The sequence below is a fragment of the Xiphias gladius genome, chromosome 22 (genome assembly GCF_016859285.1).
Source record: "Xiphias gladius isolate SHS-SW01 ecotype Sanya breed wild chromosome 22, ASM1685928v1, whole genome shotgun sequence".
Classification (NCBI taxonomy): Eukaryota; Metazoa; Chordata; class Actinopteri; order Istiophoriformes; family Xiphiidae; genus Xiphias; species Xiphias gladius.
The window spans coordinates 29,510,532-29,527,275 of NC_053421.1; the positions used below are offsets into that span (position 1 = coordinate 29,510,532).

Below are 16,744 nucleotides of genomic sequence, written 5' to 3' on the forward strand. Positions count from 1 at the left end.
TATGGTTGTTTCAAAAAGGTGATATTTCTTAACAAAGACATTAAATACCTAATTTTGAGTAATTTTCAGAGCAAAGTCTGGGGAAGTCTGCACCCCAAGCAGAGGCAGGAAGTGGGAACGCTCCCATTAAGTCAAAACAGCTGGTAGTTTTGGGGGAAGTTGCATGCTGGGCCTGGCTGTACTCGGAGTCTTGTCGTCACTGTGAGGTTAGGGTTAGATAACCAGCTGGAGACACTGCACGGAAACACTGGACAGATGGATATACTGTTGTTCAGCAAGAACTAGTTCCAGCACATAGGTCCCTCTAGAACCACAAGAGGTGGTTTTTACGTTTCTGTTTGTGTACAGATGAAACGGTGAGGTACATTTTAATCAGAGGACAGAGCCAGGCCAGCTGTTTTTCCAGTCCAGTCGGTTTGCTGACATCCATCTGAACATCAAGCTCCTCTTTACACTGAACTGCTGTTTGTTCTTCACTCTGTGATCCAGGATGCTGCAGAAACAACCGTCATCCAGACCATCAGCTGCAGAACTTCTCAAAACCACGTTCATGGAGAAAAACATGCAGGTAACGTGTAGATATGTAGTAAGTTGCTGACCAGCTTTGATCCCATAAGCTCTGCTCCTTCTGGTCAGATTAAAGAGCTAAAGATAAAAATGCTTTTTGTTTCATGTTTACAACAATAGTCACTGTTGGATTCTCTTAATCATGACCACCATCATGCGTTAACCTTAACCGAGTGGTTATTGTAACCACTATGACGAAGGTCCACTGAGCTTAACTAAGAACCGATGTTAACGTAAACCACAATGTTTTTTTTGCGGCTAAACCCAACCAAACCTCAACCATCGTGTTGTCACATCATTAAACAGATTTATTTTTAACACAGTGATTTGTAACAGACAATTGATGTTTTCCTTCTGATGGGGGTGTTAGAACATAAAACACTTGTGTGTGTCGTTCCAAAGGGCCGCTATGATTTTGTCCTTTGATTTTAATTTGGAGGACCTGCTCCATGAAGGGGTTCAGAGCTGTTTGTGCTGTGATGGAGGAGAACTTCAGGAGCTGTCTTTGTGTTACGCTTCATGCCATTTTACAGTGATAACCGATCAGACTATAGCACAGCATTGAGTTGTTTACCTTCATCCCAGCTGTTGAACAGCTGATCAGAATTCAGAGAAACATCTGCTTCAGGAGCTCAGTGTAATCTCCAAACCACATGAGGAACAAAACAGTCATCTGTAACAACAATTGCCAGAGATACTGACATTTATTTGCATTGTACATGTCTCTATGCTTCCTCTGCTTTTCTTGTTTTAGGATGTGCTAGCAGCCGTCCCTCTGTCTGTCCAATGTTGTGGTTGAGAGCAATATATTTTGACAATTTGAAAATTGTCGATGATCCGTCCATCAGATCTCGTTGGAAAAATCAAACTTCGTCAGCTGTTCAGGTGTTTGTTCTTGATGATCACTGACGCCATCTCAGGTTTATGAACTTTGTAACCAAGACAGCTGGATCTGCAGCTGTTTCGGTGTTTTAGTCTGGAGTGTCTGTTTGGAGCTGCTGCTTTGACATTCAGTGTAAACACACACATGCACATACAGGCATGTGAACATTATGGCACCGTGTGGTGGGTGGGGGCGCATAGCTTGTTTTATACACACACACACACACACACACACATACACACACTAGTGTGTGCGTATATGAGCAACCGCATCTGATCCAACTCACTAGAAGGTGGCGATCAGCTGGCAGCTCAGATTGATTATACGACCACAAAGTCGATCATCGATCTTTGGCCTCGAGTGTTCTGGTACCCAGTACATCTATGAACCACCCTGTGCTCGAACGTGGTGTTTATGGCCGATGTGTGAACAGCCCAGAAGTCCGTAACAAAGGACCACTCGGGTCCAGATTGGACAGGCCGTTCCTCCCAGTCACCGTCCTCCAGGTGTCAGCATCGCTGCTCACATGAGAGTTATGCCCCCCAGCAGAACTATAGAGTCCGTAGGACTTATCTTTTCCAGGACCTCACACAGAGCCTCCAAGAAGACTGGATAATGTTAACTGGCAACCCTTTCATTCTCTGGAGAACTCCCCAGTCTTGTCTCTCGCCCTGGGCAACTCCGGGAAAGGAAGGGCTCCAGCCCCTCTGCAGGATTTTGGTTCCAGAACCAGTTCTGTGTGTAGAGGTGAGCCCGACTCTGGTTCCTTCCCCACCAGAGAGATAATGTTCCATGTCCCTAGAACCAGTCTGTGAGGCTAAGGGTCAGGACACCCAGCTTCCCACCTGCCACTTGCCTGCAGCCCGGCTGACAGTGCACCCAAAATGTCTGTTACTGCGGGTGGTGGGCCCACAGGGTGGCTCCATGTAACTCGGCTGCCCTCTCAGATCAGGCTCCGGGAGGGAAGCCTGGTTTCCCTGTTCCAGACGCGCCGCTTCTGCTCCGACGTTGCAGTTTCCTTCAGGTTCGGTGAATCAGCCTGAGGCCCCAAACATGGTCCATGCAAGTATAGGAAGGCAAACGATTTGCGCTACTCTAATTTCACAGAATCACAAGGATGTGCAAACCCCCCCACCGCAAAATTAAAGCGGTGATTCTCAGAGGGGAAGAAAATATTCACTTTATTTAAATTCAAAATATTTTGGGGCGAAAAAGAGTGATTGCAGCAGCAAAATTATGCAGAAAGTGTTAGAGAGCTATTTTAAAACACTCTACATAAATAGTGATTTGATTTTGAAAGATTTTTTCTAAATGTGTATCATGAGCACACGTCTGTGCACTTTAACTACATGGATTAATGTACTCACAGGTGCTAGCAGGCTGACCTATTTTCTGCCCAATACACACACACACACACACACACACACACACACACACACACACACACACACACACACACACACAAAGCCTATTACCCATTAAACCATGGTATAACATTACTCACATTCACACATTTTCTCTCCTTCTCACACACACACACACACACACACACACACACACACACACACACACACACACACACACACACACACACACACACACACACACACACACACATATATAATGTAGTAAGAGATAAGATGAGGGTAGTGTCTGTATGTGTGTGTGTGTGTGTGTGTGTGTGTGTGTATTTGTATGGCTATATATTGTGAGGACCAGTGCGAGTTTTAAACCATTAGAGTGAGGACATTTTGTCTGGTCCTCACACCTTCAAAGGGCTGTTTGAGGGTTCAGGTTAAAATCAGGGGTAGGTTGGGGTTAGGCTAAGGGAATGCATTATATCAGTGAGTTTCCTCACAAAGATGGAAGTACAAATGTGTGTGTGTGTGTGTGTGTGTGTCAGGAGGATATTATTTTCATACAGTTTGTCATATATCACGGCTGCAGGCTGGACGCTCTTCCTGTGTGTATATGCAGGGCACCTGAAGAGAGATAACACATTAGGGTTTTTATGGACTTCGGTTGCCATGGTTTCCACTGAAATATCATTATGCTGATGGGTTTCCATACTGCAACCTGGCACTATAGGATATTACAGAGGAGACAAATGCGCGGTGAAAACATGAAGAAACCGCAACGATCCTCAGTGAGAGCAGAGAAGACGATTATTGTTTGACCCCTGTGTGTCCGTTAATCGTCTGTAATGTCTCAGATCCCACTGATCAGATTTTCATGTGATGATATTTAAAAAAAAAAACCCTGATGCTCCAAAGGGAGTTTCGTAATTTCATATCAAGCCCATCATACTTCAGTGCACATTGCTGCAGGTGAAATTCTGTTAGAACCGATCATCAGATGTAACTCAACACTCAACTTCTCCATCCTCAGAGTTTTCATCGAAGTCTTGACCAGTGGCGTCTTTAAAATGAGTATTTATGAACTTTTTCCTCTCTTTCTCTTTGTTTCTACAGAAGATGAAGGACAGGCTTGAGTTTGTGTCGTCAGGAGAGAAAGATGCTGAGCTCATCGCCAAGAACATGTAAGAATCCTCCTCTTCCTCCCTGTCTTCTTCCTCCTCCTCCTCTTTCCTTTTCCCTTTCAAATTACTATTTACTCTTCCCTACTGTTTTTTTCCTGCTTCTCTTTTGTCATCATCCATCACCTCCCCATGCATTTCCTCCCCATTAGTTTCCCCTGTCCCTCCTCCCACATTTACCCCCTATTTACATTACATTCATTTATCAGATGCTTTTGTCCCAAGTGACTTAAATTGAGTGCATCAAACCACGTAGGAGCGAGATGTATTATGCAAAATTGGGAGTGTATCCCTTTTACACAAATGACAAAAGCATGTCCAATGCTGCGGCACAGGTCCTAAAGGTTTTTTTAATCTTTTTACACAAGACATAAGGACGTTCCAGCAAGGGTTGTTGAGATGTGTGAAAAGGTGGGTTTTATCCTGACTGTGACTATCGCTTGGAGGTGGGACGGAGCAGTTTGCTGCGTCTTGAACTGGATGAAGCAGCCGAAAGGAGTCGGTGTCGTGAGTGGAGAAGCGTGTGTTGGGAAAACACCAGGCAGGCGTGACTTGAGACACAACCTGTTCATTTACATTGAACCAAAACCACCATCTTCCCCGAACCTGTTGTTGTCTGAGCTGGGATGGGACTCGGGGTGTGAACCTTGGTCTCCGGTGTGACACTTTGTATGACAAGAAAAGCTGAGTGTCATCAGCATAGTGGTGGCAGAGGCCATGAGAGCGTATGAAAGCACCAGGCCTCCTTGTGTGGAGGGAGAATAGGAGAGGACCCAGGACAGAGCCTCTCTTCATCTAACTCACTTTACTCCCTTTATTTATCTTTCTCCTCCTCATCCTCCTCCTTCTACTCTGCTTCCCTTTCTTCCTCCCCGTCTCCCTCCTCCCTCTCATTCTCTTCCTCCTCATAGTTATGTGTTTTCTGTATGTCCCCCTCTTCTTCATCTCTCCACTGTGTTCTTCCTCTTCCCCACTCCTCCTGTTTCTTGATCCCATTTTCCACCTCCTCATTTATTTCCTCTTCGTTTTCTTCTTCCCTGTTATTACTCCTCTACCTTCTCATCTCATTCCTCCTGTGTTTATTCTTCTCTCAGTTCTCTTCTTCCTCCTCTTATTTGTCTGTTTCCTGTCTGCTGCCTCCACTCCCTCCTCCTTCTTCCTCACGCTCCTTTCTTCCTCCTCTTCGTTATGCTGCTCTGCCTCAGCGCCTTCAAACACACACACACACACACACACACACACACACACACACACACACACACACACACACACACACTCTCTCTTCAGTATGTAGCTGCTATAATTAGAGCAGCGAGTGGCAAGTTCTCTTCAAGTGTTAACCAGCACACACACAAACTGTGAGTTCATGTGTGTGTGTGTGTGTGTTGCGAGGACACACCACTTGCTGTCAGATAATCCATCCTCACTGCTGCACACACACACACACACACACACACACACACACACACACACACACACACACACACACACACACACACACACACACACACACACACACACACACACACACACACACCAGGCAGGTCAGCTTTAACAACGCCGAGGTTGGACCGCTCCTCAGTGATGGCGTGAGACCATGTTGCCGTCAGTAGTTAGGAGGAAGAAGGTGTGATCGGATTGAACAGATGATTGACGGATGTGTTTGGTTGTCATCAGGCAGACAAAGGTTCACCTGCAGACGCTGAGGGAGAGGTCAGAGGTGGAGAGGATGTCGCCGAGAGAGAGAATGAGGCTCCGCAAATTGCAGGCTGCTGACGAAAAGGCCAGGAGACTCAGGTAACGCACACACAGGCACATATAGATATACTGCACATACATACATAGTATGTATGTATGTATGTATATAATGTACACTGCATTCAGAAAATATTCAGACCCCGTATCTTTTTTCACATTTTGTTATGTTGCAGCCTGATGGTAAAATCATTTAAATTCTTTTTTCCCCTCATCAATCTAAACTCAATATCTCTTAATGAAAAAAGAGAAAACACAATTTTAGACATTTTTGCAGATTTATTGATACGGAAAAACTGAAATATCACATTGAAATAAGTTCTCAGACAATTTACCATGACACTTGAAATTCAGCTCAGGTGCCTCCGTTTTCTCTTGATCATCTTTGAGATGTTTCTGCACCTTGACTGGAGTCCACCTGTGGTAAATTCAACTGATTGGACGTGATGTGGAAAGTCAAACACCTTTCCATGTAAAAAGGTCTCACAGCTGACAAAGCATATCGAAGCAAAAACCAAGCCGTGAGGTCGAAGGACCTGCCTGCAGAGCTCAGAGACAGGATGGTGTCGAGGCACAGATCTGGGGAAGGCTACAAAAAAATGTCTGATGCATTGGAGGTTCCCAGGAGAACAGTGGTCTCCATAATTCTTCAGTGGAAGAAGTCTGGTACAACCAGGTCTTTTGATTCTCTGGTCTGATGAAAGCAAGACTGAACTGTTTAAGCGTCACGTCTGAAGGGAATCGGGCCCCGATCATCACCTGTTCCACAACATCCCAACAGTGAAGCGTGGTGGTGGCAGCCTCATGTTGTGGGGGCGTTTTTTCAGCAGCAGGGACAGGGAGACTGGTCAGGGTTGAGGGAAACCTGAACGGAGCAAAGTACAGGGATATCTTAATGAAAACCTGGTCCAGAAATCGGGATCTCAGACTGGGCTGAAGGTTCATCTTCCAACAGGACAATGACCCTAAGCACAGATCCAAGACAACACAGGAGTGACTTTGGGACAACTCTGTGAATGTCCCTTGAGTGGCCCAGCCAGAGCCCTGACTTGAACCCCTATTGAACTGTATATATACACATTCATCAAGCACTTTATTAGGAACACCACACTGGTCCATGCTGACAGGATGGCATCACATCATTTCTGCAGATTTGTCAGCCACACATTCAAGCTGCCAGTCTCCCGTTCTACCACATCCCAGAGGTTTTCTACCGGATCCAGATCTGGCAACTGGGGAGGCCACAGGAGTCCACTGAACTCACAGTCATGTTCGTGAAACCAGTTTGAGACGACTTTTGCTTTGTGACATGGAGCATTATCCTGCTGGAAGTAGCCATTAGAAGGTGGTAGACTGTGGCCATGAAGGGAAGCACATGGTCAGCAACAACACTGAGACAGGCTGTGACGTTCAGCCCATGACTGGTTGTTATTTAGGCCCAACGTGGAGCCAAGAAAACCCTTCTCCACACCGTTACACCACCACCAGCCTGGACTGTTGACACAAGGCAGGTTGGGTCCATGGATTCATCCAGATTCTGACCCTACCACCGGCTGCCTCAGCAGAAATCCCGATTCATCAGACCAGGCTACGTTTTTCCAGTCTTTAACTGTCCAGGTTTGGTGAGACTGTGCCCACCGCAGTGGTCCTCTGCTATTGTAGCCCATCCCCCTCAAGGTTGGATGTGTTGCTCATTCTGAGCTACTGTTCTGCTCACCACAGTTGCAAAGACTGGTTACCTGAGTTACCGTAGCCTTTCTGTCTGGCCGGTCTCCTCTGACCTCTCTCATCAACAAGGTGTTTCCATCCCCTTGCTTTCTTAAATTCTTAAATTCTTCTAAAACGAATGATTAAATAATAAAATGGTTCAATTGGCAGGTACTTTGTGACGAATAAATGGCTGATGAATATACATTATACAGCTCCTTTTCTTTACGTTGTGTCATATTGTGATTGGCCAGTGAGCCCAGTCCCAGCACATTCTGACAGGCACACAGAGAGGGCCGGTGAAACCTTTATGGATTTTTTGACAGTCCACCCTCCCACCGATGCAGTGGGATTTCTCCCAGTGGTGCTGAGGGCCAGTCCGACTATGATGGACAGTACCGTTGGGTCCGTTGTCAGTGTGTTTGTGAGAGAGGGAAAGAGAGCAGGGGAAGGAGGGGCTGAGTGAATCAATGCTCTACAATGAAATAAGATTTTACCCACTTGAAATATTAAAAAAAAAGAAAATCCATATGTGGTGGGCCGCTCCAAATAAATCAATGTATTGAAAACACTGATGTGTGTATGGTTCAATGTTTGTGTGAATGAGAAAAAAAAGGGACTCACCCCTAGAAAAACAGCCGTATTAACTGAGCACTAAAAGCTGATGAGCCACAGTTCAGACTCAGACATTGTTTCACGATGCAACGTGTCCCTGTCAGGGACTGTGAAGTGGGAGAGAACCAAAGAGTGAACCAAATGAATAGATCAAAATCAGACATGTTCACTCTAGCCCACATGCTGACCCTGTGATCAGATCTCCATTAAAATTGTGCAAAACAGCAGAAAAGCTCAAATGTAAATCTGTTAAATTAACTAAACTCTGGACGACCATAATCTGGGTTTAAACCAATCCAACCCGTCTTTACAGTTCAGGATTCGGGAAGAACTCTCCAGCAGGACACTTGGCTGTAGCAGGACTCAAACCAGTGACCTTCTGTGTACATGAAGTCTCAGCGAAGCAGATCGTGTGACAGTCGAACCACTAAATTGAATCAGACAGATACTGGTTTGGTTCCTCTGAGCCGTCGTGTTAATCGAGTTTCATCGTGGCGAGCGGCTGTTAACCGTTTATCAGGGTAATAAAGTCTGAATCGACTGCGACTCCTCTGACACAGAGACTCATCAGATCTACACACAGACTCGATTAAGTCAGACACTGATTACAGTGGCTTTACATCTGACACGTGTTTGTTCAACCAGGTGGTCTGACAGATTTTAAACTGGTCAAACAGACGGTGGATTCCGGGAGATGATGATGGCTGACAGAGAAAACAAACGGCTAAATGCAGAGACTGTAAACACGTATATATATATATATATATATATATATACAGGATGCCTCCATCTGGCTCCACCAGCTCAGCTCTTCCCAGCATGAGGATGGAGGAATTTTAGTCATCAACCTGGACAACCTCCCCATCTCCAGCATCAGTCTGAGAATATTACTGACGACAGAAATGACACATGACGCGCAGCATCTCAACTGGCCCAACTGGACAGTTTAGAAAAAACAGATCTACTGTGGTGTCAGGGCATCAGGATCTGACTCATGAATAACAACACTTCAGTTTTTTAACTGAAAGATCAGAACAGACATCAAGGAGCGATAAAGACAGCTACAAATGCTCTTTATGAAATCTATCGTTTCTTTGTGAAAGGCTGCAGCTGCAGGAGTTCGGGATGACGCTAGACGACTAATAATAACCACAGCTGTGCAGCTGTTGAGGACAGTAATGGGACCTCATTTGGGGACCTCACCTGAATGAGCCACGATGCTCTTGGAACAGAAGATGAGAATAGAAGAGGAAAGCCAAAGGCTTTTGGCTGATGAAGAAAAACTGGACAACTCGATGTTTTGAATGAAAAGTTGGGCACCCGCGTGATTTGTGCTAAAACCAAGAGATGGTGAACCGCCGGGGCAAATCAGACACACCTTCGGGACTGTTTGACCACGTTTTCAGTTGCTGTTTCTAGACTGAGATACAGAACATTTTCTCCAAACTGAACTAAAGAACATTTAGATGCAGAGTTCGTTACCCTATTCGTTTTCTGTGAGACGCGAGCAGTTCGCTCCATGTAACCTGCCGAGGACGGAGGAGCGAGGACGGGAGGAAGCAGAAGGATCAGAACGGAAAGCGCCGACAGACACATGTACGAGCTCATTAGCCGTCACCCATCCCCTCTTAGTGCCTTGCTTAAGAGCCTCTCCCGGTTTCTGTCTCTACAGGAAGCTGGCCGAGGAGAAATACGAGGAGATCCAAACCCGCAGGAGAGAGCTGAGGAGCCGCCATTTTGAAAATATCAGTGTGGACCTCCTGAATGTAAGTAAATATGAGTTCTACCCCGCAGAGATCAGACTGATGCGTTTATGGATTTATGGTGAATGAATCCTCTTACTGGTTGATTAGCTGCCTCCTGAACCTGCTCTGAATATTTCCATTTTAAACTCAGTTCCTGTCCGAGGCAGCGGATGTTTGAAGTGAGATGAACTCCACTGGGTTTGAGTTTGAAAACAAAAAGTCAATTAGCTCTTTTCCTCCAACCAATAGGAGAGCAGAGAGGACGGAGCCTGTCAGACTCTGCCAATCAGAAGCCACGATCCCCGGTCAGCAGGAGGGTCACGGCCAATCGGCAGGCGGGATGAGCGGGAACCAGAGCTGCACGGTGAGTAATTATTGTCTCCACGCTGTCACGCTGACGATCACCACATCCGTTGTCAAAGTTTTTGTTTCATAAACGCTTCCATCTAAAAAGCAGGAGAACGTAAAGAGAGTGAAGTTGAATCCTTTTTTTCTTTTTTCTTTAGTGTTAATCATTAGTTTATTTACCAGGAATAACTTTCCATCCACCTGGTTTAATGCAATTTTTCAAATTGCCCATAAAAAAGGCCTAAATATTGCAAATGATTGGTGGAAACCTTGTTGCATTGGAAAAGAGACAATGTTCTAAATAGAGAGTAAAGAATAAAGAATAGTTTTTAGACCCTGATGACACTGTATCGGCTTCTAGTCCTGCCAGTTTTGTTGTGGGACAAGTACGCGGTAAGTCGCTCCAAACTGAACACGTCTAATCAGCCTCGGGAACTTGAAACACGTGTGTGAGTATGCAGGCGCTTTAATCTGTAATGATGCATGTTATTTAATATTAACTGATTATATGTATTTTAACTACAGCAGGTCAGTAAATGTAATGCAGTAAAAAGTACAATATTTCCCTCTGAAATGAGGGAAAATGAAAATATAAAGTAGCATAAAATGAAAATACTTCCAGCACTGGTTCCATTGGAGCAGCATTTGGAAGAGGTTGAATTAGCGACGCTGATGGTGCTGAGACTTTCCTTTAGTTTAGAAGGCTGTTTGGTTCGCACCTGTTAATATAACGAGAGAATTCATAAATCAGGATCCTGCGGTCGATAGTAATGAGGTGCTTCTCGGTGAGACCCGTAACTTCACTCATTTACCTGTTGTAAAAGCCGACAGCCTGCTCGCGCTCTGAGACGAAGTATCGAAATTCAACCTGTCCAAACCAATGTAAACTCCTCTTTCACCTGTCCTAGAAAAACCATGCCTCCATCGCCCTGAAGCGGCTCGGATTTGGTCGAGCGAAGAGTCTCGTGTTCTCAGATCAGCTCCCGACAGCTTCACACTGGACAGTCACTTCCAGTGGACTTACCTCATTAAATAGACTCAGTCAGCGCTGACCACGGTTCATCAGTCTGCAGGTGGGACCTGTCTTTGAGGTGATTAACGCTGCCAAATAAAACTAACGTAATTTACAGCTGGTCTGAAGCAGAAACGCTCTCCGGAGATTTGTGTTCAAGTAAGTTAATCATGTGTTTATCTAGAAAATCCTTCGGGAGCTGGCGGGTATTAAAATGGTCATAAGCCATAAATCTCATTAAAACTAGTGTCAATTCCAACCAGACACAGATTTCTTTTCTCATCGTCCTTCAACCTCTCGTCATTTTTTGGATGATTCATGGGAGAGGAGAGAAGAGAACTAGCAACTAATAAATGCAAATAAATTCAAATAAACGCAGCGCAGTAAATACTACGACATCTTCCTCTGACACGTGGTGGAAAAGAAGCATCAATTAGAAACGCTCAGGTAAAGTACAAGCCCCTCAAAATTAAACTTCTTAAGTACAGCACTTGAGTAAATGTACTTAGTTAGTTTCCACCGCTGACATAGAAGAGTGTTGGTGGAGCCTGGCTGCCGATGTTAAGTCGCTCTGTAACACACAGGCGTGAGACCGAACACGAGGATCAGACTACTTCCTGAAATGTCGAGAGTATTCTTTTTGAGTTTCACAGTATAAAAGTCGAGAGTGAAATGAGTCATTGCAGACCTCAGATTATGCTTGGGTCATCACGGCTGCCGTGGCGCCACCACCGACCTCCGACTCAGCTTCGTTTCCCTTTACAACTCAACCTTCGGCGTCTCCTCAGCGAGCAGAAGCTAACTCCCGGCGTTTCACTTTCCAGACTCCACACTGGCCGTGTGACGTACAAAACAGCTGTGAAATCCAGTGAGAGTTCTTGACGTTTCGTTGGAAATCGCCCGGAACCTCAGAGACTCCTGGAGCTCCCCGGAGGGCCCAGTTTAGGAGCCACTGTTCTGAGACATAACAGGCCTGATCATGAAATGAATCCTTTGAGGGTTGTTGATTCCACGTGAGACGTTCAATTGGTGAGAAACTCTCAGCTGGAGAACAGAAGTGAGGCGGACTCTCCTGCGGGGGATTCAAAAATAAACTCGTAGAAAGTCTTTATGTACAGAAGAGAAATCTGTTAATAGACTGAAAACAGCCACACTTTCGATATTTGTCCTTGGACGCTGATGTAATTTAGATTTTCCGCAGTGAGAGTTTTCAGTCCTGAAGAGCCTCTGGGGCTTTCAGCACAGGAAGTACGGAGTCACATCGAGAAAACAAAGCCAGAGTTAATTTCATGTTTTTATGTTTTTCGACCTCACAGAAACGGGGGCGGTCTGTTGGTTTCTCCTGCAGCGGTTGGAGGAAATGCTTAGTATTCATTCAGTGTCGGTGTTTGAAGCAGTCACCTTCTCAGCGAGTCACACGGTGAGCGGGTTAGCTCACGTTCAGGACGCCGTTGGAAAGAGCTCGTGTTTGAGCGACGCTCCGAACGGGTTTAAAGTCAAAGGGAAACGTTGACGAGCTCTTTAGCTCATTAGTGAGTTTGTAGAGGCCTGGCTGCATCAAAGCGCTCGGGGACACATGATGAAACCTGAGGAGAGTTTCCTTCTTCCTGCTGCTCAGAGACAAAAGCTGACATGGAAAATAAAAGTCAGTCTGGGGAGAAATTAATATTTAAAGTCGTCATGTTTTCAGCTGCTTTAATTGCACACACACACACAAACACGTTTTGCTTCCTTGTGAGAACCCTTACTGACGAACTACATTTCCTAAACCTTTAGAGTCTGTCTAAAGCAACAAAGCCTTAAAAGATGCTTCAGGTTGCAGGTCCAGCAAGTCCCCAGTGGTCTTCACTTTCAAAAAAGTCCTCATTTCCTAAAAAAGTCTTACTTTGCACAAAGGCCCTCTTTCCTTTTTTTTTCTCATTTTCCAAAAACTGCACTGACTTTTAAAAAACGTCCAGACTGTCTAAGATGTCCTCACTCACCAAAAACGTTCTGAATTTCCAAAAGTGTTGTTCCCTAAAAATGTCCCTGAAATGTCTTCACCTCCCCAGAATGTCCCCAGCTTTCCACATTGTCCTCACTTCCCCCACATGGGCTCATTAAGCTTCAGTTTTCCACCGGAGAACAATTTGGACCTTTTGTCTCCTCCTGGAGCTGAAAAGCACCTGCTGGTAATTTCTTTAAAGAGCTGCTCAGAATTTGCTTTTATATTTATCAAGACAATTTTCAACACTTTGAGAATGCATTAGTTTTATGGGGCCGTCCACAGGGAGCGGGTTCGCTCGGTAATAAGCTTTGCTGAGCTTTATCCTGTTGCCAGCCTTTCATCAGAGGAGTCGTCTTATTTTAGATCTTCAGACACTCGGCAGATTTCCAGCTTTCTGCTCCCCAAACTGTTTTCATGCAACAAATTAGTCGAGGGACAGAAAATGAATCGGCAACTGTTGTGATCATCGATTAATTGTTAAAAAAAATACCCAAATTCTCTGGTTCCGGCTTCTCAAGTGTGGGGATTTTCTGGTTCCCTCAGTCTCTTAAGATAATAAACTCACTACCTTGAGGTTTTTTGGGTCTTTTTTTTAACCATTTTCTGACATTTTGTTGATGATTAGTTGATTAATCAAGAAAGTAATCAACAGATTAATCGTGTAAATCACTAGTTGCAGCTCTAGACCTGCTGACAAAGAGTTGGTATTGGTACATATGACATGCAGAATATTATTTCCTGGATATGTCACGTGACATCCTGGGCCACTTCAGTCTACTGTACGTAAATGTATCTGGTGGAAATGCTGCACCGTAATATCATTGAAATGAAATACTGCATTATTAGTGGCGGGCGGAGTGTTTACGAAAGTGTCACCACAACCATGTGCAGATACTTAGCGACAGATAAATTACTACTCAGTACGAGTACAGAGGTTCTGTGATGGAGCGTTAGGGTCAGAACAACTGCTCATAACAGCTGTACTTTCTTCCAATTTTACACATTTTTTAAAAGGATATATTTTTTTAACTTATTGAAAGTTGTGTTACAGTTTGTGCTTTGGTCGCACACAATGTGCATATCAAAGCTTTTCTAAAGGTGAAGTATTGTCAAAAGTAGTCATTGTGCAGTCAGTTTAAGTTACGTTCACAGTAGTTCTTTGTAGTATAATTTGGGTCACGTGTGGGGCCACGTGTGGGTCACGTGTGGGTCACGTGTGGGGTCACGTGTGGGTCACGTGTGGGGTCACGTGTGCGGTCACCGGTTTATTTGATTCAACGACGAGGTAAACAATCCCATAATCGAATCTCTCTGTGAAGCCCTGTGGTCGGGGTTTGTTGTTTCTAAAGGACTTTAATCAGCAGCGGGCTAATTAATAACACGTGTTACTGGACCCAGGGCCCTGATTCTGTAACACAGAGGTCAGAGTTCAACATGGTACAGTAACGTTTCAGCCTGGTCCCTGAACTGTACTTGACTCGTTTTATGCCTCTTTTTGTTCGGGCTTCATTCAGAGTTTTATTCATCTCCGAATCCCCGTCACGTCCGCTCCCAGAGGCCCCGCCCTCTGTCTGCTGTCAGCCGTGTGATTGGCTGACAGAGGAAGAGACCGTCGGACCTCGGAGAGACACATAAATTAAACATTGTCCATCTTTAACACTCTCAGAGCTCATTAGCGGGAATAATTATTCAGACAGACACATTAAGTCCATCCAGACTAAAGACTCATTTCTGTTCAGCAGCTCTTGATTTTTAGCCACTTTTTATTAGACAGGTGTGTGTGTGTGTGTGTGTGTGTGCGCGCCTGCATACAGAGTATCTAAATGACAGTGAGTAATTTAATGAACCATGTACAGTGTTGATTACAGCGGAAGTACAACAAACAAGCTGCAGATTACGATTCATTTTTACTTCGATGATCTTATTATACTTCCAAACAACATAAATTTGACCCGTTCACATCCAGAGTGTTAAAATGGTCATCGTCCCTTTATGGCTGCCTGACACAGACCAGTGACCTGCCGTGTACGTCCACGTTAAGCCAGTTGAATTGAAAGCGCCGTCGTAGCCCTCTGTCCAGACTCCTCCCAGATTGGAGCTTCTTTAAAACGCCGCTTCGGTGTTTCAGTGTGTACGCGGCCGACGTAAGCCGCTCAGCGAGGGTCTGAGCTGTGTGAATGTGAGTTAAGAGGACGACCTTTGGTCCTCGCTAACGTTCTCTGTGATCCAGCCGTTTAAACGTGGACATGTCTGATTACAAAACTGATTTTCTCAGCAGCAGCAGGTTGGGAACGACTGCAGCTCAACACGTGGTGGTTCTGAGATTAAATCACGGTCCGATCCTGGTTTAACAGGCTGAAGCTCTGCAGATAATCCAGCTGTTTCTGTCTCACTCCTACCCAGATGTTGGCTGCGATGCAGTCTCGTTGTTGGAAAGAGGACGAAGAAAAGCTTGAAATAAAGCGTGTAGCTGCTCAGATACCGAAGGTTGCTCAGGCGTTTCTCCGCTAAACCAGCTGGAACCAGAGTAATGAACAAACCTCACCTGACCTTCATGGGTTGTGTGATCTTGACCCTGATGATTAACTGAGATTAGCTGGACAACCCTGATTTGACCAGTCCAGTTGACTCCAGTCCAGTTCACCAGGGTCACGGGGACAGAATGCTAACTGAAGTGTTCACTGGTCAACGTGTGTGTTCAGGTATCCCAGAGGACCCTCAGGCTGCAGAGGTTTACTACAACCGGGACGGATTTGACTCGTGTTCAGAGGACGAGGAGACAGAGGCACCCGCAGAGACGCTTTACCTGTCTGACCCACAGGTGAGTCTGTCTGCTGATCGTCCTCGCTCCCTTTTCCCTTCTTTTACAACTTTTCATGCACTAGGTTTGCAGCCATCAGGAACTTACCGGCTGTCTCACACATTTTCTTGAGAAGCTGCATTTTCTAGTTTGAAACCTAGTTTATATCTGATCCGTGACTGGAAAGCTGTACAGCGTTAACTTTAAAACTGTTTTATATTAATTCTTGTTTCGGTTGATCCACTCTCGTGTTAATTAAATAATCTCACTCTGAATTGTTCGCTCGTTAAAATCAAAAGCCGAACGCAGAAAAAAAAGGTGGAACATGTGAGAAGATAACGCGTTGTGCGTCTCTGTTTGCATCCCGCTCATCTTCATTATTATGCAGTTCCGAAAAGGCCAGATATTATAATGTTTAGCTCCCTAATTAGGGCAGCAGAGCAGAGTGTGTGTGAGTGTGTGTCTTAGCATTAGTGGGGATTATCATGAGACACGGGGAGGATTTTGTAGGTGGAGGCTGCGGAGGAGCTTTGATTTCAGCTGCTGGTTTTGTGTTTTAATGTGACGAAAGCTCCGTTTCTTTTTGGGCTCAAATTATAATGTGATTCTCTCACACTGAGCTGAGCTCAGTAAAACCTTTAATTAAGACTTAAACACACACACACACACACACAAGGACAGGTCAACCTGACCTGCCCATAACTAGGATGCACATTATTAGCAGCTTATTTGCAGTGAAAGAAAAAAAAATTCAAAAAGTGCATTTTTCTTCGTCTGGCTGTTAATAAT

General features: G+C 45.0%; 1 protein-coding gene across 4 annotated transcripts in view; it reads left to right on the top strand.

The window, feature by feature from the left end:
* The window catches only part of nek11 (NIMA-related kinase 11), an 80,815-nt gene that overhangs the window by 43,489 nt on the left and 20,582 nt on the right, over positions 1-16,744 (top strand). For 3 of the 4 annotated variants that reach the window (XM_040117312.1, XM_040117311.1, XM_040117315.1), the window contains exons 8-13: positions 490-568; positions 3,922-3,989; positions 5,664-5,783; positions 9,736-9,829; positions 10,058-10,172; positions 15,858-15,976. In XM_040117312.1, coding sequence (XP_039973246.1) covers positions 490-568; positions 3,922-3,989; positions 5,664-5,783; positions 9,736-9,829; positions 10,058-10,172; positions 15,858-15,976 — 595 coding nt within the window. The remainder of the gene's footprint in view (positions 1-489; positions 569-3,921; positions 3,990-5,663; positions 5,784-9,735; positions 9,830-10,057; positions 10,173-15,857; positions 15,977-16,744) is intronic. The other variant, XM_040117313.1, reaches the window with a different exon arrangement.